This window comes from Microtus oregoni, unplaced genomic scaffold (genome assembly GCF_018167655.1).
Source record: "Microtus oregoni isolate MIOR12 unplaced genomic scaffold, Mior012 000172F_ref0000184, whole genome shotgun sequence".
Lineage (NCBI taxonomy): Eukaryota > Metazoa > Chordata > Mammalia > Rodentia > Cricetidae > Microtus > Microtus oregoni.
This window is the reverse complement of record NW_024544828.1, coordinates 506,415-528,541: the sequence shown is the minus strand read 5'-3', so window position 1 is coordinate 528,541 and position 22,127 is coordinate 506,415. Positions and strand designations below refer to the sequence as shown.

The window sequence follows — 22,127 nt, the reverse complement described above, 5'->3', positions numbered from 1 at the left end:
ACAAGCAAAGTTTTAAGACCAAATATTTCCCAAACATCAGTCAGGTGACTAACAGCAATTCATGTATCTGCTAGACCTGGACATTTATTTAATTAGTATTGTTCACTCTCTTAATTTTCTTGTGTCCTCATTTGAAACAATAACTGTAAAATCATGATTTGATGAGCTGGAGTCGTGCATCCTAATTATTAAATACACTTTAATACATGCTTATTAGAAGCACAGTAGCATGTTTTTTAGTGTCTGTGGTGGTGTGAATGAGATGTCCCCCATAAGTCTCAGGTATTTGAATATTTGGTTTCCAGTTGATGGCTGTTTGAGGAGGACTAGGAGGTATGACCTTACTGGGGGTAGTATGGCCCTGAGAGTGGACTTTGCGGTTCCCAAAGAGTCACCATTTCGAGTTTGTTGTCTCTTGTAGTTTGAGATGTGAGCTCCCAGATGTCACTGCTCCTGTGCCTGCCTGTGGTCACATTTCTCTATTATGACGTTACTCATTCCTTTGGAACCACAAGACCAAAACAAACCCTCCTTTCTGTAAGTTACTTTGGTCATTTTTTTATGCAGCAATAGAAGAGGTAGTCAGAACAATGTCTACCGTTGCATCCCTTTAGATCATCTTCCATAATGCTACATTAGTAAGAGAACACGGATAATCTATGAATGCTACCACTGTAAAGTGCTGTACACACAAAAGACCTAATTGAGGTTCATACCTCAAGCCAAAGAGTAACTAAGTTGATGAGATCCTTCGCTAGGTTAAAGATGGGGTGAAGACGTGGGTGCTGGACAAGGAAGACAGAGAGGGTCCAGTGGAACTGCCCACATCTGCGCCAGGGTCTGCCTCAGCACAGGAAGGCCATGGCTTACCCGGTAATACTCCACAGCACGATGCCTATGGCGGGTCCCATTGAAGAACACATCACCTGCTTCTTCGTAAAGCTTTAGAGCAAGGGAGGGTTCCTCTGACCTCAAGGCTGTCTGGATGGCCGCCTAGTGGGACAGAAATGGCTGTCAAAGGCAGAGAAAAGGTCATAGAGTTCTGTGAGACAAGCAGGGGGAGCATCCAGATTACCTAGTCAGAATTCTAGAATACCTAGTCATCGTATGGACTTGGCCTTCACCCATGAGGCGGGCAAGAAGACTCCGATGCTCTGTCTGGAAGCTCCCCTATGTGGGAGGAGAACATTCTTCTGATGGGACTTAGGGAGATCTTAGTAGCACACAGATAAACAGTCTGTGCTTCCACAGCTAAATGTTTATTCTATTATGCTTCAGGAAAACCATTAAAAATGAGTCAAGCCAGTGATTTGAGACATTATGTAAAGTTAAGTGTTTTTAAAGGGTTGGTTTGAAGTTGAGTCCAAGAAAAATAAATAAATAATGGTTCAGAGGGTACATGGACTTAGCAATGGCACCCACTTAATGTATAAATGACTGAATTTGGAAATGTGGGGTCCACTCCGGCGAAGAAAGACAGCAAACCTTGGAACACATTCACAACTCCTCCAAGCTCGCATCCCTAGTCAGTAGCAGCAAATGCTCTGTGTTGGGTGCCCCTCCCCCAGCAGCCATGAGCTCTCCTCTCTCAACTTCCAGCCAGCTTAGAGAAAGTACAGCCGCCTCCCCAAGTGGCCAAGACAGGAGCACACCCCAACCCACCTGCAAGTACAACTCCACCACTTCGTCCTCCTGCATGAGGTAGTGCAGACGCCCAGCCCCCAGCCAGGCCTCAGCTGCCTTGTCTCTCTCCCCTAGGTCAACGAATATCCGCAGACTCTCCTTGATGCAGGTGAGGGACCTCCTGAGGGACCTGAGGACAGATGCGCGGACCTGTGAGCTTTGGAGAATCCAAGGGCTCTGAGGTCCCTCAGCCCAGGAGGACTTGGGCTTCTAGAAGAGAACAAGCTTACTGAAGACCACAGGAAAAGCAGGGCCTGGTGTGACCTTGAGACAGTGTATTACCTACCTGTGCCTCTGTTTCCCCATCTGTAAAAGGGGAACGTAATTGTCCTGCCTTTGAAGGTTAATGTTACGACTGAGAAACATAATACATCTAGAATGCTCAAACTAGTACCTATGAATTAGTAAGTTGACGAATATTTAAATAGTATGACCACGATTACTAACCCGCAACCTTTAGACTACGTTGCTGTGTGTTTTTCATGGGCACCCTAGAAGACACCAGATGTACCTATATGAAATTAATGCCTGAGTGTCCATCATGCTAATGTGCAGTGGGAAAGATGAAATCATGAAGCTTTTGATGTTTCAATAAGAGAAATCAAAATGGACAGAATTTCTCGAAGTTGGTATTTAATCCTGCTTTAATTATTTGGAAATTCCTTAATTAATTGCTACACTTGAATTATTTGGGGGCAAACATGTCACGTAGACTATGCAATTTCTCCTTGACAGCCATTAATGAAAAACTGGGATGTGGATGGCGTGGTAGTGCAGACCCAGAGTTAGAGAGCAACAGGGCACACTGGGCACCCTCTATGCCACAGATATTACCTCCAGCAACAAGGAATCACGTGGGAGCTTTTAAAACAAACACATGCACCATGGTATGTTAAAATGTCACACTGGCTGGAGCCCTGGGCAATCTCAGACAATCTTGGTTATAACCCAGGCACCAGAATTTTGTCATAGCCTGTGTGACTCTGCTGTACAGCTTGGCACAGCTCTGTACCAAGGCCAATCTGTTTAGGAGCACTGGTTCTCAACCTGTGGGTCCTGATCCCTCTATCTCCAAAACTATTTACATTACAATTCATAACAGCATCAAAATGACAGTAATGATGTAGCCAATGAAAATAATTTTATGGCTGGGGAGCACTACAACATGAGGAACTGTATCAAAGGGTCACAGCCTTAGGAAGGTTGGGAGCCGCCGCTCCAGAGGAAACAGCTCCGGAGATGGAAAATGACTTCACACGGCTGTGCAACACACCAGGAGCAGATCAAAAATCAGAGCTTCACCCACAGTTTTGAAAGTCTGAACTCCCTCCCCTGACCTTGGCCTCCACTGCATCAATATTACCTGAGAGCTTCAGAAAACCTCAGAGGCCCAGAGACACCTGGGCACAATAGTCACAATCCATAAATCCGAGTTCCTGAGACACACTCTGTTCACATGCACCAAAGTCCAGAACACACACACACACACACACATCTGTGAGCACGTACACAGGAAGTCACATCAAACACAGCTACCACCTATTGGACTTTTGATGCAGCTTGTCTCACGAAGGTTAATGTGTTTGAGGCTTGATCTTCGCCGTAGCAAAACTGAAAGGTAGTGGGGCCTAGGAGACACAATAGGACTTAATCCAAAGTAGTTGGGTCAGCCGTTACCTGGGGCCACTGCTCACAAGAGGGATTACAAGGCTTTCCTGGGACCTTGGTTAGTTCCACTGAGAGTGAGTTGTCCTGAAGAAACAGAACAGCTCTGGTTTCTTATCTCACCAAACATTCTTGCCTTTGTGAAGCCATCAGCCAAGAGGCCTTTGCCAGACCTGAAGTGAGGACGGCTCCAGGCCCTATTGCCTAGCCCAAGGTATTTTGTAATAGCAATGGAAAATGGATTAATACGCTGGCTGGCCGCAGACAACTCAACTGTCAGGCCCGTTCTCCAAGGAGGGATGCAAACACTGCCATGACTGGTGATCTCTGATCTGTTTTGGCAGGGAAGCAGCTTTGGGCCTTCTGAAAAGAATGCCCAGGCATTTGGCCAGTGTAAGAGCTAGGAAAGAGCTCTGGTTGTCCCTGCTGTCCTGCCCTTGACATAAGATGATTGGCATCCGGGATGAACATGAGATTCTCTCAAGAATTAGAGACCTTAAGCTTGGACAACGCTGAAATCTGAGAAACTGCATACAATGCTGTGTTGGCCACTGTCCTCCCTGATTGTGTAGGACACCCACAGCCTTTGTAAAGCCAGGGCAGCTCCGACCTCCTCTCTGCACACCTCAACAGGGCTAAAACACCCCAGGCCAGGCTCCGCCACTCTCCTCAATCTGACTGAAAGGAATGGTGAAGAAAGAACTCGTAAATCTTCTCTTGATCCTATTTCCTCTTGGGTTTTACTACCACTTACAGACCTCAAATGTCCTTGCAATGAAGTTTCTGTCTCCAGGTCCTCAGAGAACAAGATTTAGATTCTCAGAGGCTAAGGCAGAGTTAGCATTAGATTCCTTGCTAGGGAACAAAGCAATAAGCACCCTCTCTAAGAAACTCCCCAGGGTAGGGGTGGGAGGTGAAACTCGAGGCTCCTGAGCATAGCGACGTCCAGACTCCACTTGAGTGCGGGATTTTCACCAAGACACACATTCATCTTTTTAACAGTCTAAATTGAGAGGTGTGCCCAGCTGCCTTGGGGCTTTTATCACCTCTTACCAGCACCCCCTCCCCCGTGACGATAAATCCAACAGCTGTGCTGGGTCACACACAGGCTTGACCTGGAATGACCCAGCATCCTAGTTCCTCTTGCCACCACCTGAAGGTGCTAGATCTGGTTTGGCTTTTGAATAAAAACAGGGGAAAAAAAAAAAAAAAACCAAAACCTTGTGGGCTACTCATGTGACTCTGCCTGGCCAATGTTAATGGTTTTATTTTAACCATTTTTCCTGTCTCCAAGTTCACACTGGGTCTCGGGGCTTGTTTCTTCCTCCCTGTCAAAACAGGTAAACTGTGGCAAAGTGATACCAACACATCTGTATTTCTAGCAGGAACCTGCCTGACCTTCAACAGAACCTATCCTCCAGGGATCTAGTCTGACCCTTTCCTCTGGTAAGAGCCCTACTTCAGAGGGCTGGCCCACTGCCAGGTGGTGGGATGTGCATTTCCAATGCCCATTCTCTCAAACAGATCTTTGGATTTTCAAGGTGCTTAGCTGATATTACAAATAAACAATGCCCCCCCCCAAAAAAAGGGCATTCCCGCTGGGCGATGGCGGCACAGGACTTTAAACCCAGCACTCAGGTCGGCAGAGGCAGGCAGGTCTCTGTGAGTTCGAGGCCAGCCTGGTTTACAGAGTGAGTTCTAGGACAGCCAGAGTTACAAAGAGAAGTCCTGTTTCAAGAAAATATATATATATATGTATGTATGTATGTATGTATGTATGTATATTCCCAAGTATTCATTTCTAAAGCTTTACTTTAAACTCTCTGTTAATTATTAGTGGCTGTGGCAAAAAAAAAAAAAAAAAAAACCTATTACCTGGAATTTACTGGGCATTTAAGCATTCCCTGGACACTTTGCACACATAATCTCTTTAATCATCACAATAGCTCCAAGAGAGCAGCACAATTACTACCATACCCATCTCACAAAAGGGAAAGCAAGGGCTAGTGAAAGAGATTAAAGCACTCGTCACCAGATGTGAACATCTGGGTTCTATCCCTGGGACCCACACGGTAGGAGTAACCTGACTGTAAAAGTTGTCCTCTGATTTCCATATGGACACCATCACACACATCCTGTGGACCTCTCTCTCTCTCTCTCTCTCTCTCTCTCTCTCTCTCTCTCTCTGTGTGTGTGTGTGTGTGTGTCTGTCTGTCTGTCTGTCTGTCTCTGTCTCTCTCTGTGTCTCTGTCTCTGTCTCTCACTCTCACACACACACACACAAGCAAATAAGTAAAATAAGTAAATGTAATTAAAAATGGAAAAATAAGGCTCAGATAAGTAACTGTGGTCAGGCAATAAACCATGTTTAACCAGAATCTAATACTAAGAGTCTAACCACATATTCAAGCAACCCTTATTGGACTTCTGGCTTAGCTCTCAGTTGTGGGAAAGCTTCGATTATTTTTTGCCACTTAAAACAAGCAAACAAATAAACAATAAAACCCTGAAATTGTTAAGGATCCAAATAATTGCAAACAAAATGTCCTTATCTGCAAAGTGGGTGGCAGTGTACCACAGCCTTGGGATCAAGTGTGGGCATAGTAAATATGACTGTGTCTTCATCTAGGATTGCAGAACAGTTACAGATTAGTCATATTGGTTATAGTGGAAACCAGATGTTAGAGGTTTTTTTTTTTCTGCTGTTTCTGATGTTTGTTGTGTTGTTTTTATTTTAATTCCACAGAAGCAAGCAGAATAGAATAAAAGTAAAAGCTGGGAGAGCAGACCCGAAGCTGGTATCGTCTTCCCATGTAGAGACTCCTGGGTCTCCACAAGGGCCTGCTGCACATGAAGCTCTCCCTCTTTCTAGCTAGTGTTATGTGGAAGCACTGACCAGTTTCTCCCACTGCGTTAGTGACCGTTCGTTTTCTCTTCCCTTTACTCTTCTGTGAGCATAATAAGCTCGCTCGGGGGACTGTGATTCTTTTGTCTGATTTCCTGATCATTGTCTGAGCCATAGCAATTGATGAATAAATACTTGTTGAGTGGATCCAATAGAGCCACAAGGTCCTCCTGAGCCCTATCTGGCTCAGCTCTAGAGAAAGGGGTTGGTCTGTATGGTGGTTTGAATGAGAATGCCCCCCATCACCACACAAACACACACACACATAGATTCATATGTTTAAATACTTGGTCCTTGGTTGGTAAAATGGTTGGGCAAGATTGAGAGGTATGGCCTTGTTAGAGGAGTTGTGGCTTTGTTAGAGGGGTGTCTCTCTCTCACACACACACACATACACACACACACACCATTGCAATTCTGAGATGTGTACAGTCAGCTGTTCCTGCCACCACGCCTTCACCCCGCTGTCATAAGCTCTACCCTTCTAAAACTAAAGCCCTATTAAATGCTGTCTTCTATAAGTTGCCTTGGTCACAGCATCTTGCCACAGCGATTGAAAAGAAGCTAACACAGTCTGTATGCGTTGGATCAAGACCCAGAATGAGATCCACAAAGACTTCTCCCACCCCAAGATTCCAGTCTATTTGTCACCTGGAAAGCAGAAAGGACATTACTCTGTGAGTACTGTAGAGTGAGCCAAACTTCTCACCACTGACTTTAAACTAAGTGATTATAACCACCAAAAAGGTGGAAGAATAGAGTAACCACCTTAAATAAGAAAATCGGGAGTTTGAGATAAGCCCAGTGTAACCGGATGGCATGCTGAGTCTGGGCTACCGTGAGCAGGGACAGGGCCTGTGGATACTAAGCCACTCTCACCCCTGGAATCCCACAAGGTTTCAGTGCAGAGCTGTCTGCAAGGCATCCTTATCTAGGGTGAGGACTGTTAGCAGAGAAAACAGAGCACATCCAAAGTCCTTGGGTACACGCGCTAGTGACTAAGGGCAGCAGACTCTGCCCCGGGTGCCAAGCGCACCCTCCCGTCTGCTTTTGTGAGTAGCCTCCTTGGAATGCAGCCACACCCATTTGTTTACGTCCTGCCCAGAGCTGTTTTTGCACCACAGCTGCAGAGTGGAGGAGCACTGACAGAGAACATATGGCCCACAAAGCCCGAAAAATTTACTATCTGACTCTCTTTTTTTTTTAAGCTTGCTAATGTGGGATGTGGTAGCTCAAGCCCATAATCCTAGCACTTAGGAAGTGGAAGCAGGAGAATAAAGGTTCAAGGTCACTCTGCTCTAGGAGATTCTGTCTCAAAAATTAAAAGACAAACAAGTTGGCCAATACTGCCATAGACTCCATTGGCACCAACCCCGGGCTGAAGGCCTCAGGCAAGACACTAGGCCATTTTGGCTCCCTACGTCCACAGAACTTCCTGCCACATGTGGTTGCCCCGAAACAGACACACTGCTCAGAAACAGCACATGTTCAATGGAAGCTTTCTGCTAGTCCAGTATTTTCTTTATGGATGCTTACTGTAAGTTCCGAGGCCTGCTGAGTGGTGACCCCCCCACCAACCCCATCTGACTCTGCATCCTTTGTTAGTCAGGGGCTTGCATCTTCTCTGCCTGAGTCCCAGGGATCACCAATACCTGCCTAACTTACTCACAAGACCCTATCGATTTCTGGCTACTATTCCATCTACCTGAGAGGCCATTTGCTACCATTCTCCTCTTTTCAAACATCACACTCAGCCCTTGGCACTCTCCTCAGACTTTTTATCCTGATGACTTCTGTCACCCAGACCTCCCCATCCCTACTCCCAGATGACTTCTGTCACCCAGACCCCCCCATCCCTACTCCTAGATGACTTCAGTCACACAGACCCCCCCATCCCTACTCCTAGATGACTTCAGTCACACAGACCCCCCCATCCCTACTCCCAGATGACTTCTGTCATGCAGATTGACCCCCACTCCGGACTCCATCCCCCTTAGAAGTGATCTCTCCTCTGAACCTGCCTTTGCTTGCTTTACCTTCAACTTGTTGAGAATGGAAATCCTTTAAGAGGAGCTGAAGAAATCAATCCATGACAGTGGTTCTCAACCTGTGGGTTGCAACCTCTCTGGGGGTTGAAACGACCTTCTTACAGGGGTCGCCTAAGAGCATCCTGCATATCAGATATTTACATTGTGATTCACAACAGTAGCACAATTACAGTTATGAAGTAGCAGTGGAAGTAATTGTGTGATTGGGGTCACCGCAGCTTGAGGAAGTGTATCAAAGGGCTGCAGCATTAAAGAGGTTGAGGTCCTTGACATCAAGACACACTGAGTAAATTCTTCCTGGGAATCAACGCCAGGAAAAAATTTTGCTCTGACTGACACATTTGTTCGTATTCTTGTATGTGACAGTCAGAACCTCAGAAGGCTTTCCCGTTTCTGCTTCACCTACCAGGAAGTTTCAAGAGAAATTAAAATTGGCCACACCCAGGGGTGAGGAGACACCTGTTGTTCTGTCTTTGTTCTTTGTCCTTTTTCCTCTCTTTTACAAGCTCTCTATAGGACTGGGTGATCCATCCGTGCTAAATATGTGCAGCATTCCTGCGTGTCCTCCCAATGAAATGACTATTTTACAAATGGACAATAACCTTCCATTTGAAGTCGCTTCCTGGGACACCTGAAGTACTTCTGAATCTCTTAATGTCACTGGTTGTGTCTGGGGAAGGGAATGTGGTTGGTTAGTGAATTCAAATAGAATCCTCAAAAACATGAACTACTGAATATTTAAATTAAAAGTCCGTGGGGTTGGAGAGATGACTGGGTGGCTGAGATTGGCTGCTCTTCCGGAAGAGCAGAGGTCAGTTTCCAGCATCCACATGACAGCTTATCATCATCTGTAGCTCCAGTTCCAAAGGATCCCATGCCCTCTTCTGGTCTCAGCAGGCGCTAGTCACCTAAATTGTGTGCAGACATACATGCAGGGAAATAACCGTACACATAAAATAAAAACAAATAAAACTGTGCAGACTGAAAGAACCCTGAAATGAGCTTCTAGAGCAACAGAGCAAGGACCTCAGAAAATCCAGGCCTCGAGAAAAGCAATGAGAACGTGAGCAAAGAATTTTCAAATTAAGCCTTTCCCTGGAAAATTGGCTCAAATCTCAGCTTAATTTTATTGAGATGGGGTGCTTTCTCACCTAGCCTCGATCCTTCCTGCTCACCCCAGACCTGCGACAAACATCAAACCAAAGCCTCAAAGTCAGTTACTGGGAAACCCTGATGGAGGAGGGGTCAGGAAGAATTTGTATCCCCCAAGTTTTATCCCAGAGGACTGTCAGTTGCCCTGGGGATGGCCCCTGAAAGCCTATACTGCATCGCCTATTTTTACTAGACAATACTCAGAGCTTACTCATTTAAAAGAAAACAACAACAACAAAATGGAAGGATAATTAAACATTGCCTCTGGGTGATAAAAAGAAAATATTTGGGAAAAGTAGGAATCTAGAGCAGAGCATATAGATCAGTTGAAGATTCTCTTGGTATCCGTGAGGCCCTGGGTTCAGCCCTTGGCATCACTAAAAGGAACGACATACAAGGAACTTGGCAAAAGCACATAAAAGCAAAGGTGGAGGAATATAACCATGCCCACATGGGGCTTTGTGAAGCTCCAGCCTCTCCAGGAAGGAAGGCCAAGCGCATGTGCAGAGCTATGTGCGCTCAGAAGAAACTCCGGAGAGTGACACAGATTAATATAGTAATCACAGCCCTTGGGAACCCACTGAGAAAATAACTGGAAGGAAGGAAATGAAACAGTGTGCTATAAAATATTTACTTAACATGAGATAAGCAGTAATTTGGAAGAAATGAAAGTTGCAAAGGATATGAGACAAAACACAAGCAGCAAAATGATAAAACGGCATCTAAAAATGACCTGAGAGTGATTATTAACTGTGAATGGGTTAAACACTTCAGACATAGGTAGACACTGGCAGAATAGATATTTTAGATGACCATAGTGTATGCACACTTTCGACTCAACCCCTAACCAAGAAGCTGTCTTCAAATGACACCCACTGGCAAAAGGAAAATCACTTTTCTCCCATGAAGTCACAGTAGGTATATTAACCCTGCTGCAGGACAGGGTCTGTGCTCAGTAGTAGCTGGCCAGCACAAAACTAACTTATTGTTTTGTTTGTTTTTGTTTGTTTTGTTTTGTTTTAGGGTTTTTTTTGGGGGGGGGTTCTTGTTTGTTTGAACCCTGTTTCATTTTGCTTTGTTCTGGTATTTTTTGAGTTATTAGTCTCTTACTTGTCTGTTTTGATGTTCATTTGCATGGGAGATTTTTGCATTCATTTTTGTTTCTTGAGGACTCATATTTTTATTTTAAGAGAGAGAAAAAGAACATAAAATTGGTTAAGTAGGGAGAATGACAGGATCTGGGAGGAGCTAGGGGAGGGAAAATATGATCAAAATATATAGTATGAAAATTTTTTTCAATAAAACAACTGATTTTGCCTCAAAAACTGCTGCCTCAGCATTCCATAGTCATCCTTTCGAATAAAAAATTGAAGCATTGTATAATAGACCTTTTATCATAATCCTACATATATAACTAAGGTGTGTGTATGTGTGTGTGTGTAATATTTAATATTCCTAGAACTTAATACAGAGAATGGGATATGTAATCTTTCATATGCATGAACTATTTACTGATATTTTTTAAACTGTAACTAGTTATTTCTGGGGAACTTGGGGGCATAGAAACTTGCCAAAGAATTCTTGTTTTTCAGTGTATTATCTTCAGTGTTGGTAAATTATCATGTTTTTACTCTAAGCAATGATTTTATTTTAGGGAGAAAAACTCCTTATTTGGGGCCCAATCATTGTGTCCCGGCATCTATTCAATACTCGGTTCCTTGCTTGTGAATACCCCTTAAGGAATGCTCCAAGCTGTTCTACGCCTAATAGTGCATAGGACAGGATCCAAAAGAACATGTAGGATGAGCATCTGAACGTCCCTTGATGGCACTGACCACTAAACTTGTCACTAATCATGAGAAAGCTTGCCTCCTTACTCCAAGCCCCTTTTTTCTCCTTACCTAAGCCCTCAGCACCCCCACTCTCTCTTAACCATCGGAAGCAGGAAGCACACAACAGCAACAAGAGGGTGGTGAGTCCGTGGGCTAACCAACTCGGTTACCACTTAGCTGCCCGCACAAACACAGAGCAAGGGCCTAGTTCTAGGCTTGACACATTGTCTGCCTACAAGAATTCTGACCATACTTTGAGTAATTCAGACTCCCACCCACCCACCCACCCCTCAAAAAAAAACCTTAGGTCTCTGACTCTTTGCCCCCTATCTAAAAGGCCCACAGCTTTAAGAATCTGCCAAAAAAAAAAAAAAAAAAAAAAAAAAAAAAAAAAAAAAAGCAAGCTTCTTTGGAGGAACTAGGAACCTGGCAGCCCTTGCTATAGCTAGCTGGTCTCAGACTCAACTGGAAGATTCCTGATTCCAACTGATTCTATGAACACAGCAACCAAGACAGTGGCTTGTTAAGGGCGTGTTATTAAGTCACAGCAGCAGGACTTGGTTTCTAGACTTATAATTCCAGTAGCTGCTAGCTTCTTGTGATCCCTAGTTCGCATCTCCTCTATACCACCCGCGTCATCTAGGAACAGCAATCCTCTCTCCCTCCCTCCCTTCCTCTCTCTCTCTGTCACGTTCTCTCTCTCCACACACACACACACGCACACACGCACACACACACACACCTTTAGGATCTCAGTATTCTTGACAACTAAACCAGAGCTGAGAGCACAGAATGGCCGGGAGCTGGGAACAGGAATACTCTGAAGCCAAGAATACACGGTAACATGGACATCCTCGCTTGCTGTTAAAAACCTGACTTTCCTGAAGCCAAGTTCCAAGATGTATATGACTATACCATTTCAAAATTTCATTGAAACCCATCTTTTGGATCTGTCCAGAGGCATTCAGACTCCTAGGATGTTCAGAAATGGATGCAGAACAGGCTGGACAGGCCTTCCTTTGACACCCCCACCCCCACCACATGGTGTTTGTGTCAAAATTCTCTTCTTAGCACGTAAGGCAAAGGCAGTGGGGAGCTCAGAAGATGTCTGATTTTTGTGAGAGAGGGGGGAACAAAAAGAAATACAGCGAGCAGGGAGAAATACATAGAGAAAGAGATCTCACCGTGTGCTTAACCACTGTCTGATTGCCTACATACCCAGAGTTACCATGGTGCCTGTGCTGGCTAGTTTTATGTCAACTTGACACAAGCTAAAGTCATCTGAGAGGAGGGAGCCTCAGTTAACAAAATGCCTTTCTGTAGGCAAGCCTGTAGGACATTTCTGATTTAGTGATTTATCAAGGAAGGACGAGCCTATATGGGTAGTGCCACTTCTGGGCTGGTAAGAAAGCAGGCTGAGCAAGACAAAGGAAGCAAGCCAGTAAACACCACTCCTCCACCAGTCTCCGCATCAGCTCCTGACTCCAGGTCCCTGCCCTGTTTGAGCTCCTATCCTGACTCCTTCAGTGATGGACTACAGTGTGGAAGTGGAAGCCAAATAAACCCTTCCCTCCCCAACTTGCTTTTGGTTCTGTTTCATCTCAACAATAGAGACCCTAACTCTGGCTGTGCCTAAAATACAGAAGCTGGCCTTGAACGAGTTTCCCCTCAAATGCCTCTCTGTTCATCCCTAGAAAGCATCTCACTTCATTCTAGGAGCTGTTCAAAATGGGGAATGGAGTATCAGAACACGAATCTTTTACAGAGTGAAATGAAAGGTTTTAAGACCTCTGTGGGGTTTGACGAAATGTGTCAAGGCTTGGTAGAGATGGGACCGCTGACTGCCCATGAGTAAAGGAGAACCCTGGTGCCCTGGACTGGTGAAAGCAGGGAGCTCAAGCAAGCAGGCGCCAAGGCGCATGGATGGGACTGAGTATCAGGGATCTAAAGGATGCTTGGACATATTTGGGGCATATTTTTGCAAAACTAAAGGTTTCTCAGAAAGCACCAACCAAGAAGTTAATAGCAAAACAAAATGCTAATATCCAGTTTTCCCACGAAGCTAAGGGCCAAGGAACCCTTCCGCTACCTTGTGGTCATTCTGAGGCTCCATGCACGGTGAAAGTAGACGTGATTGCCTGAGTCCTGGGTAAATTTTAAAGATGAGGTCCCAATTAAGCATTTTTTTCACCATAAAATTTTACACATGCTTCATGGTATTGATCTATTTTGTATCCTTTCCAGAATCCCAGCTGTCTTCAAGTAGTGAAGATCCCCCTGAAGGGGCCAAGGTCCTCAGTATAATTGCCCTCTTTGAATTATGCAATCTCAGCCAGTCACAGGATAGTAAGAGTGACATAGTAATAATCACAAAGCCTGGCTGTATTTCGGGGACTTTAAAGCATTCATTTCTCACAGTGATACTGTAAGATAAATACCATTGTTATCCACCTCTGACTGAGGCCACATAACTCCCAGCAGCTAGGGCTGCATGGTAGCTGCAGGACCCACGGTTTTCCATCACAATTTCCCCGTAGCATGCACATTTGGACTTGGTTTCTTGATAGAAAGAATACCACTTCTCCCTAAGGCAGGGACTCACCTGGATGTATTTAGGTTCCGATAAAGCTGCCCCAGGGACTCCAGTAACCGCCCCTCCATCTCCCGGTCCCTGAGCTGCTGAGCCAGGGCCAGCCAGTGTTCGTGATATGTAATGCACGCATCAGGGTTTGGGGACACCGAGCTGTAGAAATGGCAGAGGGATTTGGTGACCTGAAGCTGACCTGAACATAAAGCAGGGACATGAATGAGACAAGGGCAAAGCATGTGCCAATGCTTTTCTCCCCGATGCTTCCAGCAATATGAGACATACTCACTGTTTAAGTGCCGATGCCTTAAGCCAAACATCAATGCCATTTCGTAACAAAGGCGGCTGTGGACCAGCTGCTGTCCAGACACCAGAGCTTGGCCCAACCAGAGTAACACTTGTATCAACTCCATATCTGTCTCTTTGCTGGCCTGGAGTTCAGAATACAGTCGGACAGCTTGCAGAAGATAACCCCTGGCTGACTGCTGCATGCAGGACTTCAGGGTCAAGTGGCCGAGATTGGCCATAGACACGGCCTGGTTCCGCACATTCCCCATCTCCCGAGCCCTGATCAAAGCTCGGAGGTAGCTCTTGGCTGCCCTGTTTGTTCGGCCTTCGTCTTGAAAAGCAAGTCCTAGGAGGTTATGGACCACGCCCCTTTGCGTCATGCATTCTGTCTCCCTCAAGCAACACAGTAGTGGTTCAAGGATCTCCAGAGCTCTCTTGGTCTGCCTGGCTAAGAGGTAGGCCCAGGCAAGACAGAGAGACGATTCAAAGGCTTCTTGCTCACCTAGTAGCTTCCCTAACGCCTGGGCCTGGCTCAGATAGTAGATGGAACCATCAGGAGATCTATACTGGAGGTACATTTTGGACAGGATGAGACATAAGGTCCTCTGGGTGCTCGGGTCAGTCTGCTCTTCACAGGCAGCCAGGGCCTGCCTGAGGGTTGGGCAGGCCAGTGCAGAAACTTCACCCCAGCTTGAGGAAGGAACACCAAGGATCTTAGTGGCATTCTGGAGAACAAAATAGGCCTGCCAAATGGAAACAGACATCCCCCGGGCACTCTGGGGACCACGTTTCTGAACAGAGGCCACTGCAAGATGTGGAAGGTATTTCTTGTCATACAGAAAACTCAACATGGTGACTGTAGCCTCCGAGGCAGGAGGGTGTCCAGAGAGCAGCTGCAGGCGCTCGGCAAATGGCAGAACTTCCTCATGCCGGCCAAGGCTCAAGAGCAATCGGATGGCCAGGAAGCAGGACCTGGCCTCCAGAGGGCCGCTCCCCACCACAATCCCTTGGCGCAGCACATAGGCCACCACATCAAGCTCGTTCTTGGCACTGAACTCACGGTCGGGCAGGCAGGCTAGCAGGGCACCCGCCTTTTCAAGCAAGGCTGGGCCTTTATGCCTCAACCTCTGCCTCAGATAGATGGCTGCCAAATTGATGTACAGAGCAGACACTAGGGAGAGGTCCTCAAATGCCCCGTCAAGGACCCGGATGGCCTCCTCAAAGTATACCCTGGCCTGGGAAAGTTTGATCTTCCTGATGCTTAGTCGGCCCAGGAGGAAGCAGAGCCGGGCATGGGCCCACGTCATCTGGCTCATCTTGGCCCACTTTCGTGAGGTCTCTAAGTAGGCTACTAGCTCATCCTCCTCAGAGAAGCTGTAAAAGGAGGAAGTAAGGAAAGAGAAGGAGAAATCATAGAGGCTCTTAAAGTGGTCGCTGTAGCCCTCGTGATCCAGAAAAGCCAAGATGGGGGCAAAGTGCTCTGCTTCATCCTCTTCCAAGCTTGTGCTCAGGTCCATGAACAGTTCCGGGTCATCAAGGTCATCAGGCTCTGGAAGGTGATAGCTGTCAGAGGAGGCTGAGAGGAGCTCTTCCTCGAGGCTGGAGTCCACGGAACTGCTGGAGCGTCTGGAGTTCGGGGTCTGCCGCTCCTCCCAGGTCCCACCAGACCTGGCCTCCTTGAGGCCCTCAAGCTGAGATGCTGTAAGGACAGGCAGAGTTGAGCATCCCTGAGTGTCTGCAACTAGGGCAGTCAGCTCCTGGCAAGAGAATAGATGAGCTGACCTGAGGACAAGAGGTTGGGCTCAGCACGGTCACTACTCACCGCTCAGATCATTCTGGAGATTCTGGGTGGATTCGAACTCACCTAGGTAGAGATGAAGGACAGGCCTAGTATTAGGTCAGAACACGTCACCATGCCGCTGACCCCTGAGGAGCTTTTGGGTTGAGGTAAGGATAAGAATGGGCAGTCTTTACCCCCTCAACACCAGCTTCAAAGTTCCCATCGTCCCGTTTAACTCACACACTCTACAGTGGGGGCAGGTCAGAGGAGAAAATGTGGAATCAAGAAGAAAATGTGAGCATGCAGAGGGGAGGGCGGGGGGTGTTAATCTGGGGAGATGCAAGGCTCAAATCTCTCAGTTACTTTATAGCAGAGCTGGAAAGAACCATCATCACCGGGCACCTCCAACAGGCTGTGCTACAGGGTACCATTCCGGCTCCCTTCCTGTTCTCCCTCCCCCACCTGCTTCTTTACTCCATCCTCCCATCATCTACCCATTTGACAGACAGGCATTCTGTGTGCATGAAAAAGTGCCAAGACTGGGGACCACGAAAACTCATGTTAAAGGAACAAAAATGCACCTAAGGCCCCCAGTTTTGTTCCCTTGAGTAACTTGACCGGATACACTCTATGGTTTTAAATGTTTTGACTTTGAGCTAGTTGCGGGTGAAGGTAGAGAATAAAGAAGGTCCAGAGCCAAGGAGGACAGTGGAAACCGCAAATACAGATTTGTGGCTCACACCAAAACACAAGGAGTTGGCCCAAGTCCCAGAACTGATGTGAGCACACAGGTGAAGGATTTCAAGGGGAAAGGAAAAAGTTGGGGGAGGGGGTGTGTTAATAGGCACATCAATATTTCCAGAAAGAAACACAGAAAGCAGAGAACCGAGAGAATCATAAAGGCAGGGTGGCTTATACTGGTTACCCAATGCTCCCAAAGTGGGAAAAATCTAGGTAAGAACCAAGAAGGTGCAGGGAGTAAAGGCAAGGGAAGCATGTTCTTGACTAAAAAGCCCCCCACTAATGGGGCCTGTGGTGGTCAAGGCCACACAGTTCTCAGAACAGCAACCACTAGAGGGAAGAGCCCACTTTTCCCTGAGAACGTAGCAGCAGTGTGGTTCCCACACCTTGAAGCAGTAAACTTTAGAGCAGCGGTCCTCATCAAGCCCAGCTTTTTCCTGCTCTCCTATGGGGAGAGCTTCTGGGCTCCTCATTGCAGATACTCCAACATGCAACTTAGAAAGGGTGAAAGGCCCCACCGCTGAAGCTGAGAGAGAGAGGAGTTTGACTTGGGAAGCTGTGTGCATGCCCTAGCCTCTCCAGTGCTGAAAGGCACATACCCATCTTCATGTGGCCGTTTCTCTCGGGGCCAGGACATTGAAAGTGCACGCTGTATCATCATGAGATGGGCGCAGACTCGGAGACTCACTCCTTGCCCAGGGCATCAGCCCTAAAACAGCTGGCATTGGCTAATAATCTGGTGCCCCTACTGGCTGCCTTGAAGCTGGGGTCTACACAAGCATAAGGCATAGCCCACAGCCAGCCAAGTTGACTCCTGGTCTTTATACAAGCAGTGACAGGCTTCCTGGGATCTGCTTTTGGATCTTCCGGTCAGTGGACCAGCAGTAAATGGATACCTTGGATCCAAGTCTGTCACCAACCACTACTGCCCTCCCTGCTCCCTGAGTAAGTACTCCTTGATGTTCAGAGCTCTGCTTCCCCCACCAGGAGGTGCTCAGAACTTCAGTTTCCTGGCTGAGCCCGGCAGATCTGCTACAGTGAGAATATTTGGGTTGTGTACTCCTCACAAAGGCTCCTATACATGAAGAGAGCCTCGAAACCCCTCTCTTCCTGGGAACTGAACTGCGAGTCCCTTGTGGAGAATCTCTGGCTAGTGCTAAGAAATGTCAACCGTCTAATTCAGCCAAGTGGAAGCAGACATGCTACTACCACTGAAACGTAGAAGAAGAAGAACCCTTCCTCAGCCTTATCAGCGAGCGTAACTGCACTCCTTCACACAAAGCAGTGGGCCTTTCCCATCATAAGGAAATTGTTATCGTTTATTTGTTCATTATTCATTCATTCAGCATTGCCAAAAACTATGCTAGGCAAGACTGATACATCCAACAACTCAGGGTCATCTTGTATCTGGGGCAGTGTGGTAAAATAGGTTGCCCTGGCTAGCAGTTGTCCTAGATCATGTACTAATATTCTTGGGCCTCAGTTTCCTAATCAGTAAAACAAGGGTCAAGATCATCTCTGAGATCTCTTTCCAGTTACTTGTGGGATTTCTGAATTAGTACCTAGCCAGCCCTGTGACCTTTAGCCATGACTCGGGAAGTGCTTGCTTTCCTTGGGATAAAGAGTCAATACAGCTGACCATCCAGGGTAAAGGCAAGTTGGTTTCGTGTGTCACAGTTGTGAGATAACACTATGTATGATAGCCAGAAAGCTCTGAAGTCCACAGGGAAACTCCGCTAATCAAATACAAACCAAATGAATAATGATTGCAGCCCCAAATTCCTAAACAGGGTTAGAAAGTAGAAAGCCTGAGCCTTCTCCGGGTCTGAGGAGCAACACTCACTAAGCAGATAGACAGAAGCGATGTCAGTGTGAGCAAGCGCACGTAAGAAGCCGGAACACTCAGCCTTCCTGTCACTTCCCGGGGCCCAGAGAGAACATCTTTCCTCCTCACTGAAAAAGGCAGAGTTCTTGCTCCTGGAGGAGGCAGAAAATAGACACAGGTTAGCGCTGGGCTTTCCCACCTCCCTCTCTCCACACAAGGGTGTAGTAAAGCTTAGCGAAGCGGGCTCATCCATGGTTGGCACCACCGCCTCACTGGTGGAAGCCGTGCTTCACTGCGGGTGAAGAAAGGGAAGTTGTACGGTGGTAAGTGGGTCGAGCAGAGGTTGAAATGCCCCTTCTATTAAAATTCCATCTCCCCTGAGAAAGAAAGTCCTGTCCCTCAAACTCTGATGGCATCAGTTTGAAATAGGAGTGACAGGAATTGAAACCTGAAAGGTTCTTTTCTCTGTTTATTTCCAGGAAGTCAGGCACAAATGGTACCTATCTAGAAGAACAGCAAAGAAAACTCTCCTGTGATCAGAAGGACCCCTACCCTGTTGTTAAGATTTGACTCCATGACGGAACAGCACTATGTGCCACTAGGAAAGAAAAGAGATTGCTAAGGGACAGGGAGGGTGGAGAAGAGGAATTACTGGGGGACAGAGGGAGTGGGGCTGGAAAAGCAATTATATCCTGAAGATCTCTTTGAGCGCAGCCTATGTGTGACCTACCTGTAAGGTCTCATTTGCTTCTTAGAGGTGATTTTGAAAACTACAAATGCCTGACAGGGCACGTCCCGTATTTAGCTAGTCATGCTGCAAGATCCTTCTCAAGCTGGTGCACGACCCCTGAAATCCCAGCACTCCTTGGGAGCCTGAGACAGAGGAATGCTTTGAATTCAAGGTCGTACTGAACTACGTGGTGAGTTCTAGACCAGCCAGCCTGGGCTACAGAGTGTGACTGAGACAGGAGAGTAGGGCGGAGAGCAAGGTCAGGAAAACCTTGGGCAAAAGCAGCAAAGTTATTATAAGAAAAAAAAAACTGGCAATGAGGAAAGCCAGACGCCCTCACCCACGTTCCTCACACCCCACACCCTCAGCCAAGGCCAGCTAGAACTGGTTGGAGCCACTGTTGCAGGTGCAGAGGCACACCACAGTGTCTGAAGGTGACCAGCCCGCAGCTCATTATAAACTTCATATTAGCAGAGAGTGTCCACCAAGAAGCCAACACTGCCCAAATGACTCCCCAAAATACATACGACTGGGGTGTAAAGAGCCCCATTCTTTGTGTCACACATCCTTTCAGAGGCTGCTCTGGCTGTCTTCCAACCTTGAGAGCATATCTTTCTCCTTCTGCTACCATCCACTGCACATGCCTGCTCAGTTTCCTGTATTAAACCTAAAAATCCCAGCAGATGCCTCTGAACCCTAATAGTCACAGAATCATTGTGCCCAAACAGAATACAAAACACAGAAAAAATTATATATATACACACTATTATATTTATACATATAGATAGATAGATAGATAGATAGATAGATAGATAGATAGAGTACCAAACAATTTAAGACCAAATTCTTCGAAACCCCCAAATGCACAGCAGCTAATATGTTTGAAGGATGTTTACCACACTGTCATTTAATCTCCACAGTTGCTCTTTAGGCAGGGACTAGTCTTACAGATAAAAACCTTACAGATTAAAAAAGAGTTAGAATTGGTGATTGAGGAGCGAAAGAGCCTCTCTAGTCAGGGCAGAGATCTAGAGGGACTGGGATGAGTGGCTGTGATCAGGACCTCGCTGTCTGTCCCCATAGCCCAGGCAAGAGCAGCTGGAAAGCAGACAACAGGCCAGCGGCTGCAGGACAGCTCAAGGTCGCTCCCTCCTCCCTGGCAGACTGCACTAGAGCCCTGCTCTGACACCTGGCTCACAGTTCTTCTTCCACAGGTGTGAGCCCCACTCATGGCCTGGTCTCCAGAGTCCTCTTATTAACCTTAATTTTCAGCCTCAGAAGAGCATACGACTAAAACCTTGGGTTGAGATATGAATATCTCCAAGGGGTCTAAAGCTATGGCTCAGCGGTTAAGAGTGCATACTCTCTCCATGCAATCTCAGTCCAGTCCCCAGCACCCACCTTGGGTGGCTCACAACCACCTATAACTCTAGTTCCAGGGGATCCAACACCCTCATCTAGCCTCCGTGAGTACCAGCATGCACATGGTGCACACATGTTCACGCAGGCTCACACATGTATGCATAAAAAAAATAAAGGCTGGGAATGGTGGCACACACCTTTAATCCCAGCATTTAGGAAATAGAGGCAGACAGATCTTTGTGAGTTCAAGGTTTACTTGGTCCACAAAGTGAGTTCCAGGACAGCCAAGGCTGTTACACAGAGAAACTCTGTCTCCAGAAACCATCACAAAAAAAAGAAAAAAAAAAGGAAAAGAAAATGTTTGCGGGGCTGGAGAGATAACTAACTCGTTAAGAGCACTGACACTGACTCATCTTCCTGAGGACCCAGGTTCAATTCCCAGCACCCACATGGCAGCTCATAACTATCTGTAACTCCAGTTCTAGGGGATCCAACACCGTCCCACAGACCACATGCAGAGAAAACACCAGTGCACATAAAATAATAAATCATTAAAAATAAAATAAATAAATTTTAAAATATATATTATATATGTGTCTATATTATATGTGTTTATATATTGTATGTGTTTATGTATGTGTGTGTATATATATAGTTTTTGTAGACACTGTAAATGTTACAACATATTCTGAATTTATCTGATCATTCGATATTCATAACAACTCTTTGTAAATTGTTTTTAATCCATGTTTGCTGATGAATATGACTCAGGAACATGTTCAGAACTGTACAGTTGGAGGGTGGTAAAGTCAAGACTAAAAGTGGTGTCTTGTCGATCAGCATCCATGTCCGTTGCCTCAGAGCTGATCTGCCAGCACCCTGACTTCCTGGACTTTAAAGAGAATCCAAGAGACAGATCAGTCTACATATTATGGATTTCTAAACACAAAAATGGGGCTAGTGAACATGGCAAAGCACCCAGTGGCATGGCATGTGTTCCTAGGTTACTCTACCCCGCACACATTCAAAACCTGGAAGACCCATGAAAAAGAAAACTAGTTTAACAACCCCTTAAAGCTTAAAAGAGAAAGGAGAAATCTCAGAGATGCAGGATATAAGGATGAGAGGAAATAGCAGGTGTCCCAGAGATTCTTGCAGTTTAGCTGAGTTATAATCACCCTCCCTCACTAGCCAGGGACAGGAAACTTGATCTTGACTCTGTGGATGAGGGAGTTGGACATAAGTTCTTTCCTAAAGCCCAGTCTAGAAACACAGCAGTTTCCTTACACAGGACTGCAAAATGTCTTAACACCTGCCATTCTGGTCACACCGTCCACCTCTGTGAGTCCTGCAGCCCCAGTGCCTACACCATTGGAGGGTGTGGCATCCTAGCGTATTAATGTGATGCAGGCACTGCAGAGACTGCAACGTTACAGGACCTGGACCATGAGCAGCTCAGATTTCAAGAGAAGCAAATGTAGAGACGTCTCCTAGCAAGGAGGTGTTCTTTGCTGCCGGATTCATGCAAG

The 22,127-nt window shown here is 46.4% G+C and overlaps 1 protein-coding gene across 1 annotated transcript in view; it reads right to left on the bottom strand.

Moving 5' to 3' along the window:
- LOC121445291 (SH3 domain and tetratricopeptide repeat-containing protein 2) overlaps nucleotides 1-22,127 on the bottom strand; it is a 57,709-nt gene that overhangs the window by 6,171 nt on the left and 29,411 nt on the right. The window contains exons 9-14 of the mRNA XM_041647346.1: nucleotides 18,525-18,658; nucleotides 15,983-16,024; nucleotides 14,162-15,859; nucleotides 13,888-14,068; nucleotides 1,663-1,813; nucleotides 871-993 (exon numbers count right to left, since the gene is read on the bottom strand). Of these exons, the coding sequence (XP_041503280.1) occupies nucleotides 871-993; nucleotides 1,663-1,813; nucleotides 13,888-14,068; nucleotides 14,162-15,859; nucleotides 15,983-16,024; nucleotides 18,525-18,658 (2,329 nt within the window). The remainder of the gene's footprint in view (nucleotides 1-870; nucleotides 994-1,662; nucleotides 1,814-13,887; nucleotides 14,069-14,161; nucleotides 15,860-15,982; nucleotides 16,025-18,524; nucleotides 18,659-22,127) is intronic.